This window comes from Oncorhynchus keta, chromosome 4 (genome assembly GCF_023373465.1).
Source record: "Oncorhynchus keta strain PuntledgeMale-10-30-2019 chromosome 4, Oket_V2, whole genome shotgun sequence".
In the NCBI taxonomy this organism is placed as follows: Eukaryota; Metazoa; Chordata; class Actinopteri; order Salmoniformes; family Salmonidae; genus Oncorhynchus; species Oncorhynchus keta.
This window is the reverse complement of record NC_068424.1, coordinates 87,435,967-87,458,849: the sequence shown is the minus strand read 5'-3', so window position 1 is coordinate 87,458,849 and position 22,883 is coordinate 87,435,967. Positions and strand designations below refer to the sequence as shown.

The window sequence follows — 22,883 nt, the reverse complement described above, 5'->3', positions numbered from 1 at the left end:
AGGGGAGGGGACACACAGTACTACATAGAGCCATGACCACATGGCCGCCTCGCTTCACGTTCCTAGGAAACTATGCAGTTTTTTGTTTTTTTACGTGTTATTTCTTACATTAGTACCCAGGACATCTTAGGTGTCATTACATACAGTCGAGAAGAACTACATACTCATCTCAAATGTATATACTGTACTCGATACCATCTACTGTATGCTGCTCTGTACCATCACTCATTCATATATCCTTATGTACATATTCTTTATCCCCTTACACTGTGTATAAGACAATAGTTTAGGAATTGTTAGTTAGATTACTTGTTGGTTATCACTGCATTGTCGGAACTAGAAGCACAAGCATTTCGCTACACTCGCATTAACATCTGCTAACCATGTGTATGTGACAAATAACATTTGATTTGATGTGTGTAACAGTATAACTTTAAACCATCACCTCGCCCATACCAGGGACCCTGGTTCACATCCCTTACATGTGGTAGTGGTGGAGAAATGGCTTGAGGGCACACAGTCTGAATGTGTTGTAATGTTTTTTTAAATGGTATAAACTGCCTTAATTCTTCTGGACCCAACGAAGAGTAGCGTACACAGGAGTAATTGCCTTTAAATAAAACAAATATAATGGAAACATCCCCCAGTGGACGCTGTCTAAATGACAGGTTGTTGTACAGTCAACCTCTTCCCGGTTACATTTACGAGTTGTCAAAACAAACCCTAGATAACTGGCAACACAGGCAGTATGCATCAGGCTTAATTAAAATAATTATGTACATTGTGTATTTGAGTTAACAGTACCTGGTCTGACATAACGCTACTGTAGTCAAATCATGACCAGGGCCCGTGAATCTTCTTCCACACGAACCGTGGAAAACTCAGCCTGCTATTACACGATGAGGCTGCCTTTGCCGAATTATGGCACCACGTGAGAACCATTTCAGACAACTATTCAGAGGCATATTTTCATGCCCTGTTCGATAAAGTAGTTCGCAACACTTACCATCTCCAATACCGATTTCTTTTCTCCATCTACCCCCGCCATGCTTGAACAAAAAAAAAAAACACTCGACTGCAAAGTTTCCTGTTTCGTCGCGTAAATGTGACATACATGTGACGTTGGTCTGACACAACCAGGAAGTAGCTGCACACCAGGAAGTGTAGTTCAACATTCCGCATGCATATTCATCGTAAGGAAGCAAAAAACCACATTTCCCTCGGTGGAACCAGATAAAGCTTCCGATCAAGGATCTGGGAAAGCAGAAGTCAGACGAGAAGATTAACGTTAACAGTTGTTTTAATGTTGAAAACACATCGTTTTGAAGACTGCTGAGCATCGCAGGTATGCATGATTATGTGTTATTGTTTAGTACTGCTAAAAAAAACATTTATAATGGTCGTATTATTGCTAACTATGATTTGTCATGATGATCGCAACCGTAGGTACCCGGGATGCATACGGCAGTCTTTGTGAACGTCATTGTTGTAGTTTATGCTAACCAGCCACCTTAACTAGCTACTTTAGTTTGATTCAGAGCGACAATGTTAAAGTTGGCGGTGGTGAATCTCTTGCTCATGTTTCCCGATGTTCCGCAGGCAGACGGCTGTGCACTGGGTTAGCTAACCTTAGCTAGCTTGTTAGCAACATGTCAGTGTTGTTGGTCTCAACAGTGTTGTTGTAGACTTGTCTACTATTCGTTGCCTACTTTGCCACTAGCTTAGTGGTGAAAACATGTTAACCCACCATCTCTCTATCCCTCCTCATAACCTTTCTCCTCCCTCTCTCAGTGAACCTCTGACCAGCTGTCCTCCCTGACCCTGTCCACAACCATGGCGATCCTGTTTGCAGTGGTTGCCCGCGGCAGCACCATCCTGGCGAAGCATGCGTGGTGTGGCGGTAATTTCCTGGAGGTGACAGAACAGATCCTAGCTAAGATACCATCCGAGAACAACAAGCTCACCTACAGCCATGGCAGGTAGGGATAACACTCAGACAGCCACACACACATCCGCCTGGAGTTGGATAGTCCTGTTCTACTTGTAGTGTATGTATGTTAGTGTGACCGTGAAGATCAAATCAGACTGAGTATCTGACAAAGTATCTTGTCTTCTCCTTCAGCTATCTCTTCCACTACATCTGCCATGACAGAATCATATATCTCTGTATCACTGACGACGTGAGTATACAGGCTTTAGTTGTAATGTGTGTCTGAGAGACCGAGTGTGTGTATATAGTGTTTTTTGGTTTACAAACCTAAATGTACAGTGGGGCAAAAAAGTATTTAGTCAGCCACCAATTGTGCCAGTTTTCTCACTTAAAAAGATGAGAGGCCTGTAATTTTCATCATAGGTACACTTCCACTATGACAGACAAATCACATTTTAGGATTTTTTAATGAATTTATTTGCAAATTATGGTGGAAAATAAGTATTTGGTCAATAACAAAAGTTTATCTCAATACTTTGTCATTGCCAACAAAGGGTATGTATCAGAGGTCAAACGTTTTCTGTAAGTCTTCACAAGGTTTTCACACACTGTTGCTGGTATTTTGGCCCAATCCTCCATGCAGATGTTTTATTTTATTTTACCTTTATTTAACTAGTCAGTTAAGAACAAATTCTTATTTTCAATGACGGCCTAGGAACAGTGGGTTAACTGCCTGTTCAGGGGCAGAACGACAGATTTGTACCTTGTCAGCTCTGGGATTCGAACTTGCAACCTAGTCCAACACTCTAACCACTAGGCTACCCTGCCGCCCCAGATCTCCTCTAGAGCGGTGATGTTTTGGGGCTGTTGCTGGGTAAGACAGACTTTCAACTCCCCTCAAAGATGTTCTATGGGGTTGAGATCTGGAGACTGGCTAGGCCACTCCAGGACCTTGAAATGCTTCTTACGAAGCCACTCCTTCGTTGCCCGGGCGGTGTGTTTGGGATCATTGTCATGCTGAAAGACCCAGCCACGTTTCATCTTCAATGCCCTTGCTGATGGAAGGAGGTTTTCACTCAAAATCTCACGATACATGGCCCCATTCATTCTTTCCTTTACACGGATCAGTCGTCCTGGTCCCTTTGCAGAAAAACAGCCCCAAAGCATGATGTTTCCACCCCCATGCTTCACAGTAGGTTTGGTGTTCTTTGGATGCAACTCGGCATTCTTTGTCCTCCAAACACGACAAGTTGGGTTTTTACCAAAAAGTTATTTTGGTTTCATCTGACCATATGACATTCTCCCAATCTTCTTCTGGATCATCCAAATGCTCTCTAGCAAACTTCAGACAGGCCAGGACATGTACTGGCTTAAGCAGGGGGAAACGTCTGGCACTGCAGGATTTGAGTCCCTGGCAGCGTAGTGTGTTACTGATGGTAGAGGCTTTGTTACTTTGGTCCCAGCTCTCTGCAGGTCATTCACTAGGTCCCCCCGTGTGGTTCTGGGGTTTTTGCTCACCGTTCTTGTGATCATTTTGACCCCACGGGGTGAGATCTTGCGTGGAGCCCCAGATCGAGGGAGATCATCAGTGGTCTTGTATGTCTTCCATTTCCTAATAATTGCTCCCACAGTTGATTTCTTCAAACCAAACTGCTTACCTATTGCAGATTCAGTCTTCCCAGCCTGGTGCAGGTCTACAATTTTGTTTCTGGTGTCGTTTGACAGCTCTTTGGTCTTGGCCATAGTGGAGTTTGGAGTGTGACTGTTTGAGGTTGTGGACAGGTGTCTTTTATACTGATAACAAGTTGAAACAGGTGCCATTAATACAGGTAACGAGTGGAGGACAGAGGAGCCTCTTACAGGCCAGAAATCTTGCTTGTTTGTAGGTGACCATACTTATTTTCCACCATAATTTGCAAATAAATTCATTAAAAATCCTACAATGTGATTTTCAGGATTTTTTTCCCCCTCATTTTGTCTGTCATAGTTGAAGTGTACCTATGATGAAAATTACAGGCCTCTATCATCTTTTTAAGTGGGAGAACTTGCACAATTGATGGCTGACTAAATACTTTTTTTGCCCCACTGTATCTGAATAACCTGCCATTCTATATGGGTGTGCTGCAGGATATTTTTTTGACAACTGTGTTAACCCCCTAGAATCGATGTCCGCACACCCGTAAACATCTAATTAGCATGATCGGGTTGGGTCCTTTACGGGGGGGTCGGGGTTGAGTCCTTTACGGGGGTCGGGGTCGGGGTTGAGTCCTTTAAGGGGGGTCGGGGTTGAGTCCTTTAAGGGGGGTCGGGGTTGAGTCCTTTACGGGGGGTCGGGGTTGAGTCCTTACGGGGGGTCGGGGTTGAGTCCTTTACGGGGGGTCGGGGTTGAGTCCTTTACGGGGGTCGGGGTTGAGTCCTTTACGGGGGGGGGTCGGGGTTGAGTCCTTTACGGGGGGTCGGGGTTGAGTCCTTACGGGGGGTTGAGTCCTTACGGGGGGGTTGAGTCCTTTACGGGGGGCGGGGTTGAGTCCTTACGGGGGGTTGAGTCCTTACGGGGGGTGGGGGGTTGAGTCCTTTACGGGGGGTTGAGGCTTACGGGGGGTTGAGTCCTTTACGGGGGGTCGGGGTTGAGTCCTTTACGGGGCGGGGTTGAGTTTTTAAAAATGTATTTCATTTTATATGGGGGGGTTGATCAGATTTAATATTGTAGCTTCCATCAAGGTAATTGTGTGTGTGTGTGTGTGTGTGTGTGGTGTGTGTGGTGTGTTGTGTTGCATGGTAAAAGTTGAGAGAAAAGAGAATAAACCATCTTACTAGTATCACTGCTCTTCATTAAGCTTTATGTATCGGCCTCAAGGCTTATCTTACTAGTATCACTGCCCTTCATTAAGCTTTATGTATCGGCCTCAAGGCCTTCCTCAGAGCTTATGTTAAAATAACTAACAATTGAAGAGCAGCAGTAAAATAACAATAGCAAGGCTATTGTACAGGGGTACAGGTACAGAGTAAATGTGCGGGGCACCGGTTAGTCGAGGTAATTGAGGTAATATGTACATGTAGGTAGAGTTAAAGTAACTATGCATAGATGATAAACTGAGAGTAGCAGCAGCATAAAATGCAATGCAAGTAGTCTGGGTGGCCATTTGATTAGATGTTCAGGAGTCTTATGGCTTGGGGGTAGAAGCTGTTTAGAAGCCTTTTGGACCTGGACTTGGCGCTCCAGGAACCGCTTGCCGTGCGGTGGCAGAGAGAACAGTCTATGGGGTGGCTGGAGTCCTTGACATTTTATAGGGCCTTCCTCTGACACCGCCTGGTATAGAGGTCCTGGATGGCAGGAATCTTGGCCCCAGTGATGTACTGGGCCGTACGCACTATCCTCTGTTGCCAGGTCTGTTGGAACTGTCGTGTCTCACTGTGTTAACTGTCTGTCTGTTAGGACTTTGAGCGGTCACGTGCGTTCAGCTTCCTGGGAGAGGTGAAGAAGCGTTTCCAGACGACCTATGGTTCCAGAGCTCAGACAGCCCTTCCCTACGCAATGAACTCAGAGTTCTCCTCCACTCTGATGGCTCAGATGGTGAGACAGACACACACACACACACACACACACACACACACACACACACACACACACACACACACACACACACACACACACACACACTCACTCCCTGATCAGATGGTGAGTTAGTTTGCCTCCACTATGATGGCTCAGATGGTGAGACACACACACACACACACACACACACACACACACACACACACACACACACACACACACACACACACACACACTCCCTGATCAGATGGTGAGTTAGTTTGCCTCCACTCTGATGGCTCAGATGGTGAGACACACACACACACACACACTCCCTGATCAGATGGTGAGTGAGTTCTCCTCCACTCCCTGATCAGATGGTGAGTTAGTTCTCCTCCACTCCCTGATCAGATGGTGAGTTAGTTCTCCTCCACTCCCTGATCAGATGGTGAGTTAGTTCTCCTCCACTCCCTTATCAGATGATGAGTTAGTTCTCCTCCACTCCCTGATCAGATGGTGAGTTAGTTCTCCTCCACTCCCTGATCAGATGGTGAGTTAGTTCTCCTCCACTCCCTTATCAGATGGTGAGTTAGTTCTCCTCCACTCCCTTATCAGATGGTGAGTTAGTTCTCCTCCACTCCCTGATCAGATGGTGAGTGAGTTCTCCTCCACTCCCTGATCAGATGGTGAGTTAGTTCTCCTCCACTCCCTGATCAGATGGTGAGTTAGTTCTCCTCCACTCCCTGATCAGATGGTGAGTTAGTTCTCCTCCACTCCCTTATCAGATGGTGAGTTAGTTCTCCTCCACTCCCTGATCAGATGGTGAGTTAGTTCTCCTCCACTCCCTGATCAGATGGTGAGTTAGTTCTCCTCCACTCCCTGATCAGATGGTGAGTTAGTTCTCCTCCACTCCCTGATCAGATGGTGAGTTAGTTCTCCTCCACTCCTGATCAGATGGTGAGTTAGTTCTCCTCCACTCCCTGATCAGATGGTGAGTTAGTTCTCCTCCACTCCCTGATCAGGTGGTGAGTTAGTTCTCCTCCACTCCCTGATCAGGTGGTGAGTTAGTTCTCCTCCACTCCCTGATCAGATGGTGAGTTAGTTCTCCTCCACTCCCTGATCAGGTGGTGAGTTAGTTCTCCTCCACTCCCTGATCAGATGGTGAGTTAGTTCTCCTCCACTCCCTGATCAGATGGTGAGTTAGTTCTCCTCCACTCCCTGATCAGATGGTGAGTTAGTTCTCCTCCACTCCCTGATCAGATGGTGAGTTAGTTCTCCTCCACTCCCTGATCAGATGGTGAGTTAGTTCTCCTCCACTCCCTGATCAGATGGTGAGTTAGTTCTCCTCCACTCCCTGATCAGGTGGTGAGTTAGTTCTCCTCCACTCCCTGATCAGGTGGTGAGTTAGTTCTCCTCCACTCCCTGATCAGATGGTGAGTTAGTTCTCCTCCACTCCCTGATCAGATGGTGAGTTAGTTCTCCTCCACTCCCTGATCAGATGGTGAGTTAGTTCTCCTCCACTCCCTGATCAGATGGTGAGTTAGTTCTCCTCCACTCCCTGATCAGATGGTGAGTTAGTTCTCCTCCACTCCCTGATCAGATGGTGAGTTAGTTCTCCTCCACTCCCTGATCAGATGGTGAGTTAGTTCTCCTCCACTCCCTGATCAGATGGTGAGTTAGTTCTCCTCCACTCCCTGATCAGATGGTGAGTTAGTTCTCCTCCACTCCCTGATCAGGTGGTGAGTTAGTTCTCCTCCACTCCCTGATCAGGTGGTGAGTGAGTTCTCCTCCACTCCCTGATCAGATGGTGAGTTAGTTCTCCTCCACTCCCTGATCAGGTGGTGAGTTAGTTCTCCTCCACTCCCTGATCAGGTGGTGAGTTAGTTCTCCTCCACTCCCTGATCAGGTGGTGAGTTAGTTCTCCTCCACTCCCTGATCAGATGGTGAGTTAGTTCTCCTCCACTCCCTGATCAGATGGTGAGTTAGTTCTCCTCCACTCCCTTATCAGGTGGTGAGTTAGTTCTCCTCCACTCCCTGATCAGATGGTGAGTTAGTTCTCCTCCACTCCCTGATCAGATGGTGAGTTAGTTCTCCTCCACTCCCTTATCAGATGGTGAGTTAGTTCTCCTCCACTCCCTGATCAGATGGTGAGTTAGTTCTCCTCCACTCCCTGATCAGATGGTGAGTTAGTTCTCCTCCACTCCCTGATCAGATGGTGAGTTAGTTCTCCTCCACTCTGGCTACTCAGATGATGAGAGCCAACCCTGTAATATGTTAGTATGGTAGCGAGTGGTCAGAACAGACTGTGAGACAGGGTTTGACAGGTCTGCGTTTCAGCTAGACCTCTCACTCCACAAATGTATTGTGTTCCTTTTAAACAGCTTGGACAATTCCTGAAAATGATGTCATGGCTTTAGGAGCTTCTGATAGGCTAATTGACATCATTTGAGTCATTTGGAGGTGTACCTGTGGATGTATTTCAATGCCTACCTTTAAACTCAGTGCCTCTTTGCTTGACATTTAATTTTACCTTTATTTAACCAGGCAAGTCAGTTAAGAACATATTCTTATTTTCAATGACGGCCTAGGAACAGTGGGTTAACTGCCTGTTCAGGGGCAGAATGAAAGATTTGTACCTTGTCAGCTCGGGGGTTTGAACTCGCAACCTTCCGGTTACTAGTCCAACGCTCTAACCACTAGGCTACGCTGCCGACATCATGGGAAAATCAAAAGAAATCAGCCAAGACCTCAGAAAAACAACCTCCAAAGTCTGATTCATCTTTGGGAGCAAATTCCAAATGCCTAAAGGTACCACATTCATCTGTACAAACAATAGTACGCAAGTATGAACACCATGGGACCACGCAGCCATCATACCGCTCAGGAAGGAGGCGTTGGCCGAGGTTGGAGTAGCCAGGAGGAAGGCATGGCCAGCCGCTGAGAAATGCTTATTGCAATTTTCGATTATCATGGATTTATCAGTGGTGACAGTGTTCCCTAGCCTCAGTGCAGTGGGAGCTGGGAGGAGGTGCTCTTGTTCTCCATGGATTTATCAGTGGTGACCATGTCGCCTAGCCTCAGTGCAGTGGGAGCTGGGAGGAGGTGCTCTGGTTCTCAATGGATTTATCAATGGTGACAGTGTTTCCTAGCCTCAGTGCAGTGGGAGCTGGGAGGAGGTGCTCTTGTTCTCCATGGATTTATCAGTGGTGACCGTGTTCCCTAGCCTCAGTGCAGTGGGCAGCTGGGAGGAGGTGCTCTTGTTCTCCATGGATTTATCAGTGGTGACAGTGTTACCTAGCCTCAGTGCAGTGGGCAGCTGGGATGAGGTGCTCTTGCTCTCCATGGACTTTACAGTGTCCCAGAACTTTTTGGAGTTGGAGCTACAGGATGCAAACTTCTGCCTGAAGAAGCTGGCCTTTGCTTTCCTGACTGACTGCGTGTATTGGTTCCTGACTTCCCTGAACAGTTGCATATCGTTGGGACTATTCGATGCTATTGCAGTCCGCCACAGGATGTTTTTGTGCTGGTCGAGGGCAGTCAGGTCTGGAGTGAACCAAGGGCTATATCTGTTCTTAGTCCTACATTTTTAGAAAGGGGCATGCTTATTCAAGATGGTGATGAAAGCACGTTTAAAGAACAACCAGGCATCCTCTACTGACGGGACGAGGTCAATATCCTTCCAGGATACCCGGGCCAGGTCGATTGGAAAGGCCTGCTCGCAGAAGTGTTTTAGGGAGCGTTTGACAGTGATGAGGGGTGGTCGTTTGACTGCAGACCCGTAGCGGATACAGGCAATGAGGCAGTGATCGCTGAGATCCTGATTGAAGACAGCGGAGGTGTATTTGGAGGGCCAGTTGGTCAGGATGACGTCTATGAGGGTGTCCGTGTTTACGGATTTAGGGTTGTACCTGGTGGGGTCCTTGATGATTTGTGTGAGATTGAGGGCATCTAGCTTAGATTCTAGAACGGCCCGGGTGTTAAGCATATCCCAGTCACCTAACAGAACAAACTCTGAAGCTAGATGGGGGCGATCAATTCACAAATGGTGTCCAGGGCACAGCTGGGAGCGGAGGGGGGTTGATAGCAGCTGGCAACCGTGAGAGACCTTTCTGGAGAGATTAATTTTTTAAATTAGAAGTTCAAACTGTTTGGGTATAGACCTGGAAAGTATGACAGAACTTTGCAGGCTAACTCCTACCCTTTGGCAGTTCTATCTTGTTGGTGGCCTTCCTAAGCCAGGATTCAGACACGGCAAGGACATCAGAGTTGGCGGAGTGTGCTAAAGCAGTGAATAAAACAAACTTAGGGAAGCTTCTGATGTTAACATGCATGAAACCAAGGTTTCTTCGATCACAGAAGTCTGAGATGAGCTATTCCACATGGTTTTAGAGACATGTGAAGAGCTACTAAACAAAGAGTCATTTGGGAGATGAAGACCAGACTCAGAATGCCAATCACTAGTGGCAGGAGAGATGAGGAACACACTGTCAGCTCAAAGGGGCCAGAGAGGGGCCTGGGCTGAAAGGATTATGGCTGGAGGACGGGTTAGTGTGTAAGGAGGGGCTCGTGAGGGGAGCATGACAACTATGCCTCTGGGGGAACTCTGAGCGCATGACCACACCACTGAAAACACACACACAGGCACAAACACACACTACACACACACTCCGTTTGTGAGGACAGTCTGTTTACCTTCAGTCACATGAACACCATACCACTGATCCCCTCTCTCTCCCTCCATGTGTCTCCTTATCTCTCCCTCCATGTGTCTCCTTATCTCTCCCTCCATGTGTCTCCTTATCTCTCCCTCCATGTGTCTCCTTATCTCTCCCTCCATGTGTCTCCTTATCTCTCCCTCCATGTGTCTCCTTATCTCTCCCTCCATGTGTCTCCTTATCTCTCCCTCCATGTGTCTCCTTATCTCTCCCTCCATGTGTCTCCTTATCTCTCCCTCCATGTGTCTCCTTATCTCTCCCTCCCCGTGTCTCCTTATCTCTCCCTCCCTGTGTCTCCTTATCTCTCCCTCCATGTGTCTCCTTATCTCTCCCTCCATGTGTCTCCTTATCTCTCCCTCCATGTGTCTCCTTATCTCTCCCTCCCCGTGTCTCCTTATCTCTCCCTCCATGTGTCTCCTTATCTCTCCCTCCCCGTGTCTCCTTATCTCTCCCTCCCCGTGTCTCCTTATCTCTCCCTCCCCGTGTCTCCTTATCTCTCCCTCCACGTGTCTCCTTATCTCTCCCTCCACGTGTCTCCTTATCTCTCCCTCCACGTGTCTCCTTATCTCTCCCTCCACGTGTCTCCTTATCTCTCCCTCCACGTGTCTCCTTATCTCTCCCTCCACGTGTCTCCTTATCTCTCCCTCCACGTGTCTCCTTATCTCTCCCTCCACGTGTCTCCTTATCTCTCCCTCCATGTGTCTCTCTTTCTCCTTCTCCCTCTCCTTCTTTCTCTCTCTAGAAGCACCATTCCTCTCCTCCATCAGATCGCCTGGCTGAGACTCAGATGCAGGTTGACGACCTGAAAGGCATCATGGTACGCAACATCGGTGAGATAAGACTCCACTCCTACATCCACCACTACCGCTGTATTCGGGGCTAGGGGAGAAGTGTCTAGGGTCTGAGGATTTATTTTAGTGTCTTGTGTTTACTCTGTGTTTCCTACAGACTTGGTGGCTCAGAGGGGAGAGAAGTTGGAGTTGCTGATTGATAAAACGGAGAACCTGGTCGGCTCAGTGAGTCACATTCTAATCTACTACAATTACTCAACTATCTTACTACTACTGTTCCTATAACCCGACTCAGAGCGGCACTAACTTCCTCTCTCCTCCAGTCTGTGAGTTTCAAGACCACCAGCCGTAACCTGGCCAGAGCCATGTGTATGAAGAACCTCAAACTGACTGTCGTCGTAGTGGTGGTGTCACTGGTAGGTACTGTGTGTGTGTGTGTGTGTGTGTGTGTGTGTGTGTGTGTGTGTGTGTGTGTAATAGTCTGAACTATGTGGTGTGTTCTCGTCAGGTGGTCCTGTATGTAGTTGTGTCTGCAGCCTGCGGAGGACTCAGCTGGCCCAACTGCATCAGGAAATAAGAGAGGGGGAGGACGAGGAGAGAGAGAGGGGGAGGAAAATAGGGAGCAAGAGAAGACTACAGCGGACCCACAAAGAAAGAAATTGCTCTCCTCCTCCTCCTCCCTCTTGACTGCCAGTCAGCGGGGAGGAGAGGTCCTCTATTGGACAGAATGGTGACGAAAACAAGGCATCCAGACTGGAGATTTAACAACGTTGTGATTGTCTTGCTTTCTGTTCCTTAACAAGAGAATGAGGTGTGTTTATCTGTCCAAAGACAAGCGATTGTTGGATATGCAGCTTTAAAATATTGTGCAAGTGGAATTCAGTCCACTCTCCAGTCCAGCTGTCCTCCATACTGTTCTCCAGTCCATGGCCCTCTCATCCAGGGCTCTACAAGCCTAGCAAACAGCTGTTCTCCAGTCCATGGCTCTCTCATCCAGGGCTCTACAAGCCTAGCAAACAGCTGTTCTCCAGTCCATGGCCCTCTCATCCAGGGCTTTACAAGCCTAGAAAACAGACTGATAATCTGGAGTAGGGTTTACCAAATGTTTTTACCCTGGGGCCCCCTTCCAGCATTGGAGAACATCCCACGCCTCCCCCGGCACCGTGTCTATTTCTATTGGTACAGCACTGTTCATGGCACACTGTTCACACCCCTCTTGTTGGTGGAGAGGACATGTTGCAGGTTTTTAAGCTTATTTCCTGCAATTGTACACATTTTGTCATGGGGTGCAAAATAAATGTTTCAGTTTTAAAGCAACATTTTTTGCAATTCTATACATTTTGCCATGTCTAATGTGTATTGGGCTAAAAAAAACTAACTTAAAAGACGTTAGCTGATCTGGACATGTCTCACCAGTATTTAACATCTCTGTAGGGTCGTTAGCTGATCTGGACATGTCTCACCAGTATTTAACATCTCTGTAGGGTCGTTAGCTGATCTGGACATGTCTGACCAGTATTTAACATCTCTGTAGGGTCGTTAGCTGATCTGGACATGTCTCACCAGTATTTAACATCTCTGTAGGGTCGTTAGCTGATCTGGACATGTCTCACCAGTATTTAACATCTCTGTAGGGTCGTTAGCTGATCTGGACATGTCTCACCAGTATTTAACATCTCTGTAGGGTCGTTAGCTGATCTGGACATGTCTCACCAGTATTTAACATCTCTGTAGGGTCGTTAGCTGATCTGGACATGTCTCACCAGTATTTAACATCTCTGTAGGGACGTTAGCTGATCTGGACATGTCTCACCAGTATTTAACATCTCTGTAGGGACGTTAGCTGATCTGGACATGTCTCACCAGTATTTAACATCTCTGTAGGGTCGTTAGCTGATCTGGACATGTCTCACCAGTATTTAACATCTCTGTAGGGTCGTTAGCTGATCTGGACATGTCTCACCAGTATTTAACATCTCTGTAGGGTCGTTAGCTGATCTGGACATGTCTGACCAGTATTTAACATCTCTGTAGGGTCGTTAGCTGATCTGGACATGTCTCACCAGTATTTAACATCTCTGTAGGGTCGTTAGCTGATCTGGACATGTCTCACCAGTATTTAACATCTCTGTAGGGTCGTTAGCTGATCTGGACATGTCTCACCAGTATTTAACATCTCTGTAGGGACGTTAGCTGATCTGGACATGTCTCACCAGTATTTAACATCTCTGTAGGGTCGTTAGCTGATCTGGACATGTCTCACCAGTATTTAACATCTCTGTAGGGTCGTTAGCTGATCTGGACATGTCTCACCAGTATTTAACATCTCTGTAGGGACGTTAGCTGATCTGGACATGTCTCACCAGTATTTAACATCTCTGTAGGGACGTTAGCTGATCTGGACATGTCTCACCAGTATTTAACATCTCTGTAGGGTCGTTAGCTGATCTGGACATGTCTCACCAGTATTTAACATCTCTGTAGGGTCGTTAGCTGATCTGGACATGTCTCACCAGTATTTAACATCTCTGTAGGGTCGTTAGCTGATCTGGACATGTCTCACCAGTATTTAACATCTCTGTAGGGTCGTTAGCTGATCTGGACATGTCTCACCAGTATTTAACATCTCTGTAGGGTCGTTAGTTGATCTGGACATGTCTCACCAGTATTTAACATCTCTGTAGGGACGTTAGCTGATCTGGACATGTCTCACCAGTATTTAACATCTCTGTAGGGTCGTTAGCTGATCTGGACATGTCTCACCAGTATTTAACATCTCTGTAGGGTCGTTAGCTGATCTGGACATGTCTCACCAGTATTTAACATCTCTGTAGGGTCGTTAGCTGACATGACAAGAGGAACTGATGATGTACTACCCAATTAGATACCTTGTGGGCTCTACTATTGCAACTTTCAAGAGAAAGTTTAAAGACGCACGAGTTCCTTTTTAAAACAAACCAGTAATGGGGGGGCATGGAACCACTGCTGTCTCTGTGTAGATGTCTGTCTCTGTGTAGATGTCTGTCTCTGTGTAGCTACCCTGTCAGGGTCAGTCTGTACCCAGACAGAATATTTAGATGTCTGTCTCTGTGTAGCTACCCAGTCAGGGTCAGTCTGTACCCAGACAGAATATTTAGATGTCTGTCTCTGTGTAGCTACCCAGTCAGGGTCAGTCTGTACCCAGACAGAATATTTAGATGTCTGTCACTCTGTGTAGCTACCCAGTCAGTGCTAGTGATACTAAACTACACCTGTAATGTGTTATCACCATGGAGATCAGGACATGGTACATTACAGGTCTCCCCTGTTCTATACACACTGCTGTGACGGCTTCATTACTCTACATGTCAGAGAAGCAGGTCTGTTATTGTCCAGACACCGTTACAATGTCTCTCTGTTCAGTTGTTACAAGAAATTAGATTAAAAGATTGATTGCACTAACAAGTCTGATGTTACAAATCAATAGACAGTATTTAATGACATTAAATAACCATATCACTCTACTCTGATATGCTACTCCTTCCCCTCTGCTATGATAGGCTGACCCTTCCCTTACTCTGATAGGGCGCTTCAGCTCAGCCTCTCGTCCACAGCCTCCTTTCTGGTTCAGCCCCCTGGCCTTGACTCAGGAGTACGGTACTATAGTTTTGCTCTTGTAGTACTGCAGTAGTACTGTACAGAGCTGAGCTTGACCGTGGGACCTGGCACGCAGTTGGAAAGGCTTAACGTACTGACAGAAATGTCTTGAATAGAACTGACATGCTTCATTACTCTACATGTCAGAGAAGCAGGTCTGTTCTACAGTGCATTCGGAAAGTATTCAGACCCCTTGACTATGTCCACATTTTGTTCCGTTACAGCCTTATTCTAGAATGGATTCAATTGTTGTTTTCCCCTCATCAAACTACACACACTACCCCATAATGACACACTACCCCATAATGACACAATACCCCATAATGACTCAATACCCCATAATGACTCAATACCCCATAATGACTCAATACCCCATAATGACTCACTACCCCATAATGACACAATACCCCATAATGACTCGATACCCCTTAACGACACAATACCCCATAATGACAAAGAAAAATATACATTTATTTTTAGCAAATTTATTAAATAAAAAAATAGATCACATTTACATAAGTATTCAGACCCTTTACTCAGTACTTTGTTGAAGCACCTTTGGCAGCGATTACAACCTTAAGTCTTCTTGTGTATGACTCTACAAGCTCTGTCAGAGGGACCATCCTCGCTACCAAGTCCCTTCTCCCCCGATTGCTCAGTTTGGCCAGGCGGCTAGCTCTGGGAAGAATCTCTGTGTTTCCAAACTTCTTCCATTTAAGAATGATGGAGGCCAATGTGTTCTTGGGGACCTTCAATGCTGCAGACATTTTTTGGTACCCTTCCCCAGATCTGTGCCTGGACACAATCCTGTCTCTGAGCGCTATGGACATTTCCTTCGACCTCATGGATAGGTTTTTGCTCTAACCATGCGCTGTCAACTGTGGGACCTTTTATATAGACAGGTGTGTGCCTTTCCAAATCATGTCCAACCAATTGAATTTACCTCAGGTGGACTACCACAGTTGTAGAAACATCTCAAGGATGATCAATGGAAACGGGATGCACCTGAGCTCAATTTGGAGTCAAAAATCTGTCACTTTGTCACTATGGGGTAATGTGTGTAGATTGAGGACATTTTAATACATTTTTTAATCCATTTTAGAATAAGGCAACATGTGGAAAAGGGAAGGGGTCTGAATACTCCCTGAATGACCCCTGATCTCCTGTCACCTCTGTACCCTGACCACCTCTCCTCTGTCACCTCTGAACCCTGACCACCTCCTCTGTCACCTCTGAACCCTGACCTCTCTGTCACCTCTGAACCCTGACCCTCTGTCACCTCTGAACCCTGACCTCTCCTCTGTCACCTCTGAACCCTGACCTCTCCTCTGTCACCTCTGAACCCTGACCGTCACCTCTGAACCCTGACCACCTCCTCTCTGTCACCTCTGAACCCTGACCACCTCCTCTCTGTCACCTCTGAACCCTGACCACCTCCTCTCTGTCACCTCTGAACCCTGACCACCTCTCCTCTGTCACCTCTGAACCCTGACCACCTCCCTCTGTCACCTCTGAACCCTGACCTCTCCTCTGTCACCTCTGAACCCTGACCACCTCCTCTCTGTCACCTCTGAACCCTGAGCACCTCCTCTGTCACCTCTGAACCCTGACCACCTCCTGTCACCTCTGAACCCTGACCTCTCCTCTGTCACCTCTGAACCCTGACCACCTCTGATTCACCTCCACCGTTTGTGTCTTTCAGTTAATCATATACATTATAATGTACTGCACTGTGACATGGTTTGTTTGCTTCCTGCCGTCATATGGTTTATAATCACGGAATGATTTAATTATTCTACAATTTGGAACTGCAGATGAAAATTAGCCAGCTGGCTAAAACCAGCACTTTTACTGAAACCTTGATTAATGTGCACTGTCCCTGTAAATATAAAAATAAACTAATCATAATAAACAAACTCATTTTTCTGCCTTGATTTCTACAGGATAGGTTTTCTAAATGTCAAATGATATGGCCACACAGAGGGATGATACCTTCAAGTCAATGAAAAGTCATGAAGACCACTAGTTCTGTCTTAGTTTAATTGTTATTATTTCATATGGCACATCTTCAGGATGTGTTCTGTGTTCCACTCTGCTCCAACACCCTACAGAGTCAACAGTCTGTATAACGCTCCAACACCCTACAGAGTTAACAGTCTGTATAACACTCCAACACCCTACAGAGTTAACAGTCTGTATAATGCTCCAACACCCTACAGAGTTAACAGTCTGTATAACGCTCCAACACCCTACAGAGTTAACAGTCTGTATAACGCTCCAACACCCTGCAGAGTTAACAGTCTGTATAACGCTCCAACACCCTACAGAGTTAACAGTCTGTATAACGCTCCAACACCCTACAGAGTTAACAGTCTGTATAACGCTCCAACACCCTACAGAGTTAACAGTCTGTATAACGCTCCAACACCCTACAGAGTTAACAGTCTGTATAACACTCCAACACCCTACAGAGTTAACAGTCTGTATAACGCTCCAACACCCTACAGAGTTAACAGTCTGTATAACGCTCCAACACCCTACAGAGTTAACAGTCTGTATAACGCTCCAACACCCTACAGAGTTAACAGTCTGTATAACGCTCCAACACCCTACAGAGTTAACAGTCTGTATAACGCTCCAACACCCTACAGAGTTAACAGTCTGTATAACGCTCCAACACCCTACAGAGTTAACAGTCTGTATAACGCTCCAACACCCTACAGAGTTAACAGTCTGTATAACGCTCCAACACCCTACAGAGTTAACAGTCTGTATAACGCTCCAACACCCTACAGAGTTAACAGTCTGTATAATGCTCCAACACCCTACAGAGTTAACAGTCTGTATAACGCTCCAACACCCTACAGAGTTAACAGTCTGTATAACGCTCCAACACCCTACAGAGTTAACAGTCTGTATAACGCTCCAACACCCTACAGAGTTAACAGTCTGTATAACGCTCCAACACCCTACAGAGTTAACAGTCTGTATAACGCTCCAACACCCTACAGAGTTAACAGTCTGTATAACGCTCCAACACCCTACAGAGTTAACAGTCTGTATAACACTCCAACACCCTACAGAGTTAACAGTCTGTATAACGCTCCAACACCCTACAGAGTTAACAGTCTGTATAACGCTCCAACACCCTACAGAGTTAACAGTCTGTATAACGCTCCAACACCCTACAGAGTTAACAGTCTGTATAACGCTCCAACACCCTACAGAGTTAACAGTCTGTATAACGCTCCAACACCCTACAGAGTTAACAGTCTGTATAACGCTCCAACACCCTACAGAGTTAACAGTCTGTATAACGCTCCAACACCCTACAGAGTTAACAGTCTGTATAACGCTCCAACACCCTACAGAGTTAACAGTCTGTATAACGCTCCAACACCCTACAGAGTTAACAGTCTGTATAACGCTCCAACACCCTACAGAGTTAACAGTCTGTATAACGCTCCAACACCCTACAGAGTTAACAGTCTGTATAACGCTCCAACACCCTACAGAGTTAACAGTCTGTATAACGCTCCAACACCCTACAGAGTTAACAGTCTGTATAACGCTCCAACACCCTACAGAGTTAACAGTCTGTATAACGCTCCAACACCCTACAGAGTTAACAGTCTGTATAACGCTCCAACACCCTACAGAGTTAACAGTCTGTATAACGCTCCAACACCCTACAGAGTTAACAGTCTGTATAACGCTCCAACACCCTACAGAGTTAACAGTCTGTATAACGCTCCAACACCCTACAGAGTTAACAGTCTGTATAACACTCCAACACCCTACAGAGTTAACAGTCTGTATAACGCTCCAACACCCTACAGAGTTAACAGTCTGTATAATGCTCTAGCACCCTACAGAGTTAACAGTCTGTATAACGCTCTGATACTGATACTGACTCCCAGTCTATTCTGGGTTCTGTTACCACCCCACAGTCTATTTTGGGGTGATATTGCCCCCAGTCTATTCTGGGGTCTGATACTGCCTCCAAATCTATTCTGGGGTCTGATACTCCCTCCCAGTCTATTCTGGGGTCTGATACTGCCTCCCAGTCTATTCTGGGGTCTGATACTGCCTCCAAATCTATTCTTGGGTCTGATTCTGCCTCCCAGTCTATTCTGGGGTCTGATACTGACTCCCAGTCTATTCTGGGTTCTGTTACCACCCCACAGTCTATTTTGGGGTCTGATATTGCCCCCCAGTCTATTCTGGGGTCTGATACTGCCTCCAAATCTATTCTGGGGTCTGATACCCCCTCCCAGTCTATTCTGGGGTCTGATACTGCCTCCAAATCTATTATGGGTTCTGATTCTGCCTCCCAGTCTATTCTGGGGTCTGATACCGCCTCCCAGTCTATTCTGGGGTCTGATACTGTCTCCCAGTCTATTCTGGGGTCTGATACTTACTCCCAGTCTATTCTGGGGTCTGATACTGCCCCCCAGTCTCTTCTCGGCTCTGATACTGACTCCCAGTCTATTCTGGGGTCTGATACTGCCTCCCAGTCTATTCTGGGGTCTGATACTGACTCCCAGTCTATTCTGGGTTCTGTTACCACCCCCCAGTCTATTTTGGGGTCTGATACCACCTCCCAGTATATTCTGGGGTCTGATACTGCCCCACCCCCCAGTCTATTCTGGGGTCTGATACTGCCTCCCAGTCTATTCTGGGGTCTGATACCACCCCCCAGTCTATTCTGGGGTCTGATATTGCCCCTCCAGTCTATTCTGGGGTCTGATTCTGCCTCCCAGTCTATTCTGGGGTCTGATACTGCCTCCAAATCTATTCTGGGTTCTGATACTCCAACTATTCTGGGTTCCTCCCAGTCTATTCTGGGGTCTGATACTGCCCCCAGTCTCTTCTGGGGTCTGATACTGACTCCCAGTCTATTCTGGGGTCTGATACTGCCTCCCAGTCTATTCTGGGGTCTGATACTGACTCCCAGTTTATTCTGGGTTCTGTTACAGAGTTAACACCCCCAGTCTATTCTGGGGTCTGATACTGACTCCCAGTCTATTCTGGGGTCTGATACCTGCCTCCCAGTCTATTCTGGGGTCTGATACCACCCCCCAGTCTATTCCGGGGTCTGATATTGCCCCCCCAGTCTATTCTGGGGTCTGATTCTGCCTCCCAGTCTATTCTGGGGTCTGATACTGCCTCCAAATCTATTCTGGGTTCTGATACCGCCTCCCAGTCTATTCTGGGGTCTGATACTGCCTCCAAATCTATTCTTGGGTCTGATACCGCCTCCCAGTCTATTCTGGGGTCTGATACTACTACCCCCAGTCTCTTCTGGGGTCTGATACTGACTCCCAGTCTATTCTGGGGTCTGATACTGCCTCCAAATCTATTCTTGGGTCTGATTCTGCCTCCCATTCTATTCTGGGGTCTGATACTGACTCCCAGTCTATTCTGGTTTCTGTTACCACCCCACAGTCTATTTTGGGGTCTGATACCGCCTCCCAGTCTATTCTGGGGTCTGATACCGCCTCCCAGTCTATTCTGGGGTCTGATACTGCCCCCAGTCTATTCTGGGGTCTGATACTGCCTCCCAGTCTATTCTGGGGTCTGATACCGCCTCCCAGTCTATTCTGGGGTCTGATACTGCCTCCCAGTCTATTCTGGGGTCTGATACTGCCCCCCAGTCTATTCTGGGGTCTGATACTGCCTCCCAGTCTATTCTGGGGTCTGATACCACCCCCAGTCTATTCCGGGGTCTGATATTGCCCCCCAGTATATTCTGGGGTCTGATTCTGCCTCCAAGTCTATTCTGGGGTCTGATTCTGCCTCCCAGTCTATTCTGGGGTCTGATACTGCCTCCAAGTCTATTCTGGGTTCTGATTCTGCCTCCCAGTCTATTCTGGGGTCTGATACTGCCTCCCAGTCTATTCTGGGGTCTGATACTGACTCCCAGTCTATTCTGGGTTCTGTTACCACCCCACAGTCTATTTTGGGGTCTGATACCGCCTCCCAGTCTATTCTGGGGTCTCATACCGCCTCCCAGTCTATTCTGGGGTCTGATACCGCCTCCCAGTCTATTCTGGGGTCTGATAATGCCTTCCAGTCTATTCTGGGGTCTGATACTGCCCCCCAGTCTATTCTGGGGTCTGATACTGCCTCCCAGTCTATTCTGGGGTCTGATACCGCCTCCCAGTCTATTCTGGGGTCTGATACTGCCTCCCAGTCTATTCTGGGGTCTGATACTGCCTCCCAGTCTATTCTGGGGTCTGATACTGCCCCCAGTCTATTCTGGGGTCTGATACTGCCTCCCAGTCTATTCTGGGGTCTGATTCTGCCTCCCAGTCTATTCTGGGGTCTGATACTGCCTCCCAGTCTATTCTGGGTTCTGATTCTGCCTCCCAGTCTATTCTGGGGTCTGATACTGCCTCCCAGTCTATTCTGGGGTCTGATACTGTCTCCCAGTCTATTCTGGGGTCTGATACCGCCTCCCAGTCTATTCTGGGGTCTGATACTGCCCCCCAGTCTCTTCTGGGGTCTGATACTGACTCCCAGTCTATTCTGGGGTCTGATACTGCCTCCAAGTCTATTCTGGGGTCTGATTCTGCCTCCCAGTCTATTCTGGGGTCTGATACTGCCTCCCAGTCTATTCTGGGGTCTGATACTGCCCCCCAGTCTATTCTGGGGTCTGATACTGCCTCCAAATCTATTCTTGGGTCTGATTCTGCCTCCCAGTCTATTCTGGGGTCTGATACTGCCTCCCAGTCTATTCTGGGGTCTGTTACCACCCCCAGTCTATTTTGGGGTCTGATACCGCCTCCCAGTCTATTCTGGGGTCTGATACCGCCTCCCAGTCTATTCTGGGGTCTGATACCGCCTCCCAGTCTATTCTGGGGTCTGATACTGCCTCCCAGTCTATTCTGGGGTCTGATACTGCCCCCAGTCTATTCTGGGGTCTGATACTGCCTCCCAGTCTATTCTGGGGTCTGATACTGCCTCCCAGTCTATTCTGGGGTCTGATACCGCCTCCCAGTCTATTCTGGGGTCTGATACTGCCTCCCAGTCTATTCTGGGGTCTGATATTGCCCCCAGTCTATTCTGGGGTCTGATACTGCCTCCCAGTCTATTCTGGGGTCTGATACTGCCTCCAGTCTATTCTGGGGTCTGATTCTGCCTCCCAATCTATTCTGGGGTCTGATTCTGCCTCCAAATCTATTCTGGGTTCTGATTCTGCCTCCCAGTCTATTCTGGGGTCTGATACTGCCTCCCAGTCTATTCTGGGGTCTGATACTGCCTCCCAGTCTATTCTGGGGTCTGATACTGCCTCCCAGTCTATTCTGGGGTCTGATACTGCCTCCCAGTCTATTCTGGGGTCTGATACTGCCTCCCAGTCTATTCTGGGGTCTGATACTGCCTCCCAGTCTATTCTGGGGTCTGATACTGCCTTCCAGTCTATTCTGGGGTCTGATACTGCCCCCAGTCTATTCTGGGGTCTGATACTGCCTCCCAGTCTATTCTGGGGTCTGATTCTGCCTCCAAATCTATTCTGGGGTCTGATTCTGCCTCCCAGTCTATTCTGGGGTCTGATACTGCCTCCAAATCTATTCTGGGTTCTGATTCTGCCTCCCAGTCTATTCTGGGGTCTGATACCGCCTCCCAGTCTATTCTGGGGTCTGATACTGTCTCCCAGTCTATTCTGGGGTCTGATACTGCCTCCCAGTCTATTCTGGGGTCTGATACTGCCTCCCAGTCTATTCTGGGGTCTGATACTCTACTCCCAGTCTATTCTGGGGTCTGATACTGCCTCCCAGTCTATTCTGGGGTCTGATACTGCCTCCCAGTCTATTCTGGGGTCTGATACTGCCCCCCAGTCTCTTCTGGGGTCTGATACTGACTCCCAGTCTATTCTGGGGTCTGATACTGCCTCCAAATCTATTCTTGGGACTGATTCTGCCTCCCAGTTTATTCTGAGGTCTGATACTGACTCCCAGTCTATTCTGGGTTCTGTTACCACCCCACAGTCTATTTTGGGGTCTGATACCGCCTCCCAGTCTATTATGGGGTCTGATGCTGCCTTCCAGTCTATTCTGGGGTCTCATACCGCCTCCCAGTCTATTCTGGGGTCTGATACCGCCTCCCAGTCTATTCTGGGGTCTGATACTGCCTTCCAGTCTATTCTGGGGTCTGATACTGCCCCCCAGTCTATTCTGGGGTCTGATACTGCCTCCCAGTCTATTCTGGGGTCTGATACTGCCTCCCAGTCTATTCTGGGGTCTGATACTGCCTCCCAGTCTATTCTGGGGTCT

At 47.5% G+C, this 22,883-nt stretch overlaps 1 protein-coding gene and 2 long non-coding RNA genes across 30 annotated transcripts; 2 read left to right on the top strand and 1 right to left on the bottom strand.

The window, feature by feature from the left end:
* The first annotated feature begins 1,142 nt into the window (after window positions 1-1,142).
* On the top strand, window positions 1,143-14,408 carry LOC127929791 (vesicle-associated membrane protein 7). The gene is made up of 8 exons (XM_052518161.1): window positions 1,143-1,345; window positions 1,792-1,979; window positions 2,123-2,180; window positions 5,367-5,504; window positions 10,923-11,010; window positions 11,129-11,196; window positions 11,295-11,387; window positions 11,480-14,408. The coding sequence occupies exons 2-8, from the start codon at window positions 1,834-1,836 to the stop codon at window positions 11,546-11,548; spliced, it is 660 nt and encodes a 219-aa protein (XP_052374121.1). The 5' UTR covers window positions 1,143-1,345; window positions 1,792-1,833; the 3' UTR covers window positions 11,549-14,408.
* On the top strand, window positions 6,412-9,423 carry LOC127929792 (uncharacterized). Of its 26 annotated transcripts, none has more exons than XR_008136292.1 (5): window positions 6,423-6,589; window positions 6,624-6,827; window positions 6,896-7,201; window positions 7,270-7,337; window positions 7,610-9,423. It is a non-coding gene; the product is annotated as an uncharacterized LOC127929792 (long non-coding RNA). The 26 variants fall into 26 exon arrangements; XR_008136281.1 differs by having other exon boundaries at window positions 7,576-9,423; XR_008136290.1 differs by having other exon boundaries at window positions 7,270-7,371.
* A 1,272-nt stretch (window positions 14,409-15,680) lies between the features above and the next one.
* LOC127929793 (uncharacterized) lies at window positions 15,681-16,271 on the bottom strand. 3 transcript variants are annotated; one of them, XR_008136300.1, is made up of 4 exons: window positions 16,117-16,271; window positions 15,977-16,055; window positions 15,901-15,928; window positions 15,778-15,851 (listed from the first exon to the last, which is right to left on the bottom strand). It is a non-coding gene; the product is annotated as an uncharacterized LOC127929793 (long non-coding RNA). The 3 variants fall into 3 exon arrangements; XR_008136298.1 differs by lacking the exon at window positions 15,901-15,928 and having other exon boundaries at window positions 15,681-15,825; window positions 15,980-16,055; XR_008136299.1 differs by lacking the exon at window positions 15,778-15,851 and having other exon boundaries at window positions 15,882-15,928.
* Window positions 16,272-22,883: the final 6,612 nt, after the last annotated feature.

Bases quoted from the DNA above. Each gene is read 5' to 3' on its own strand.
- LOC127929791 (XM_052518161.1), top strand. From the start codon at position 1,834: ATGGCGATCCTGTTTGCAGTGGTTGCCCGCGGCAGCACCATCCTGGCG. The intron at 2,181-5,366 runs GTGAGTATACAG...TCTGTCTGTTAG, and splicing joins ATCTCTGTATCACTGACGAC to GACTTTGAGCGGTCACGTGC. The intron at 11,197-11,294 runs GTGAGTCACATT...TCTCTCCTCCAG, and splicing joins CGGAGAACCTGGTCGGCTCA to TCTGTGAGTTTCAAGACCAC.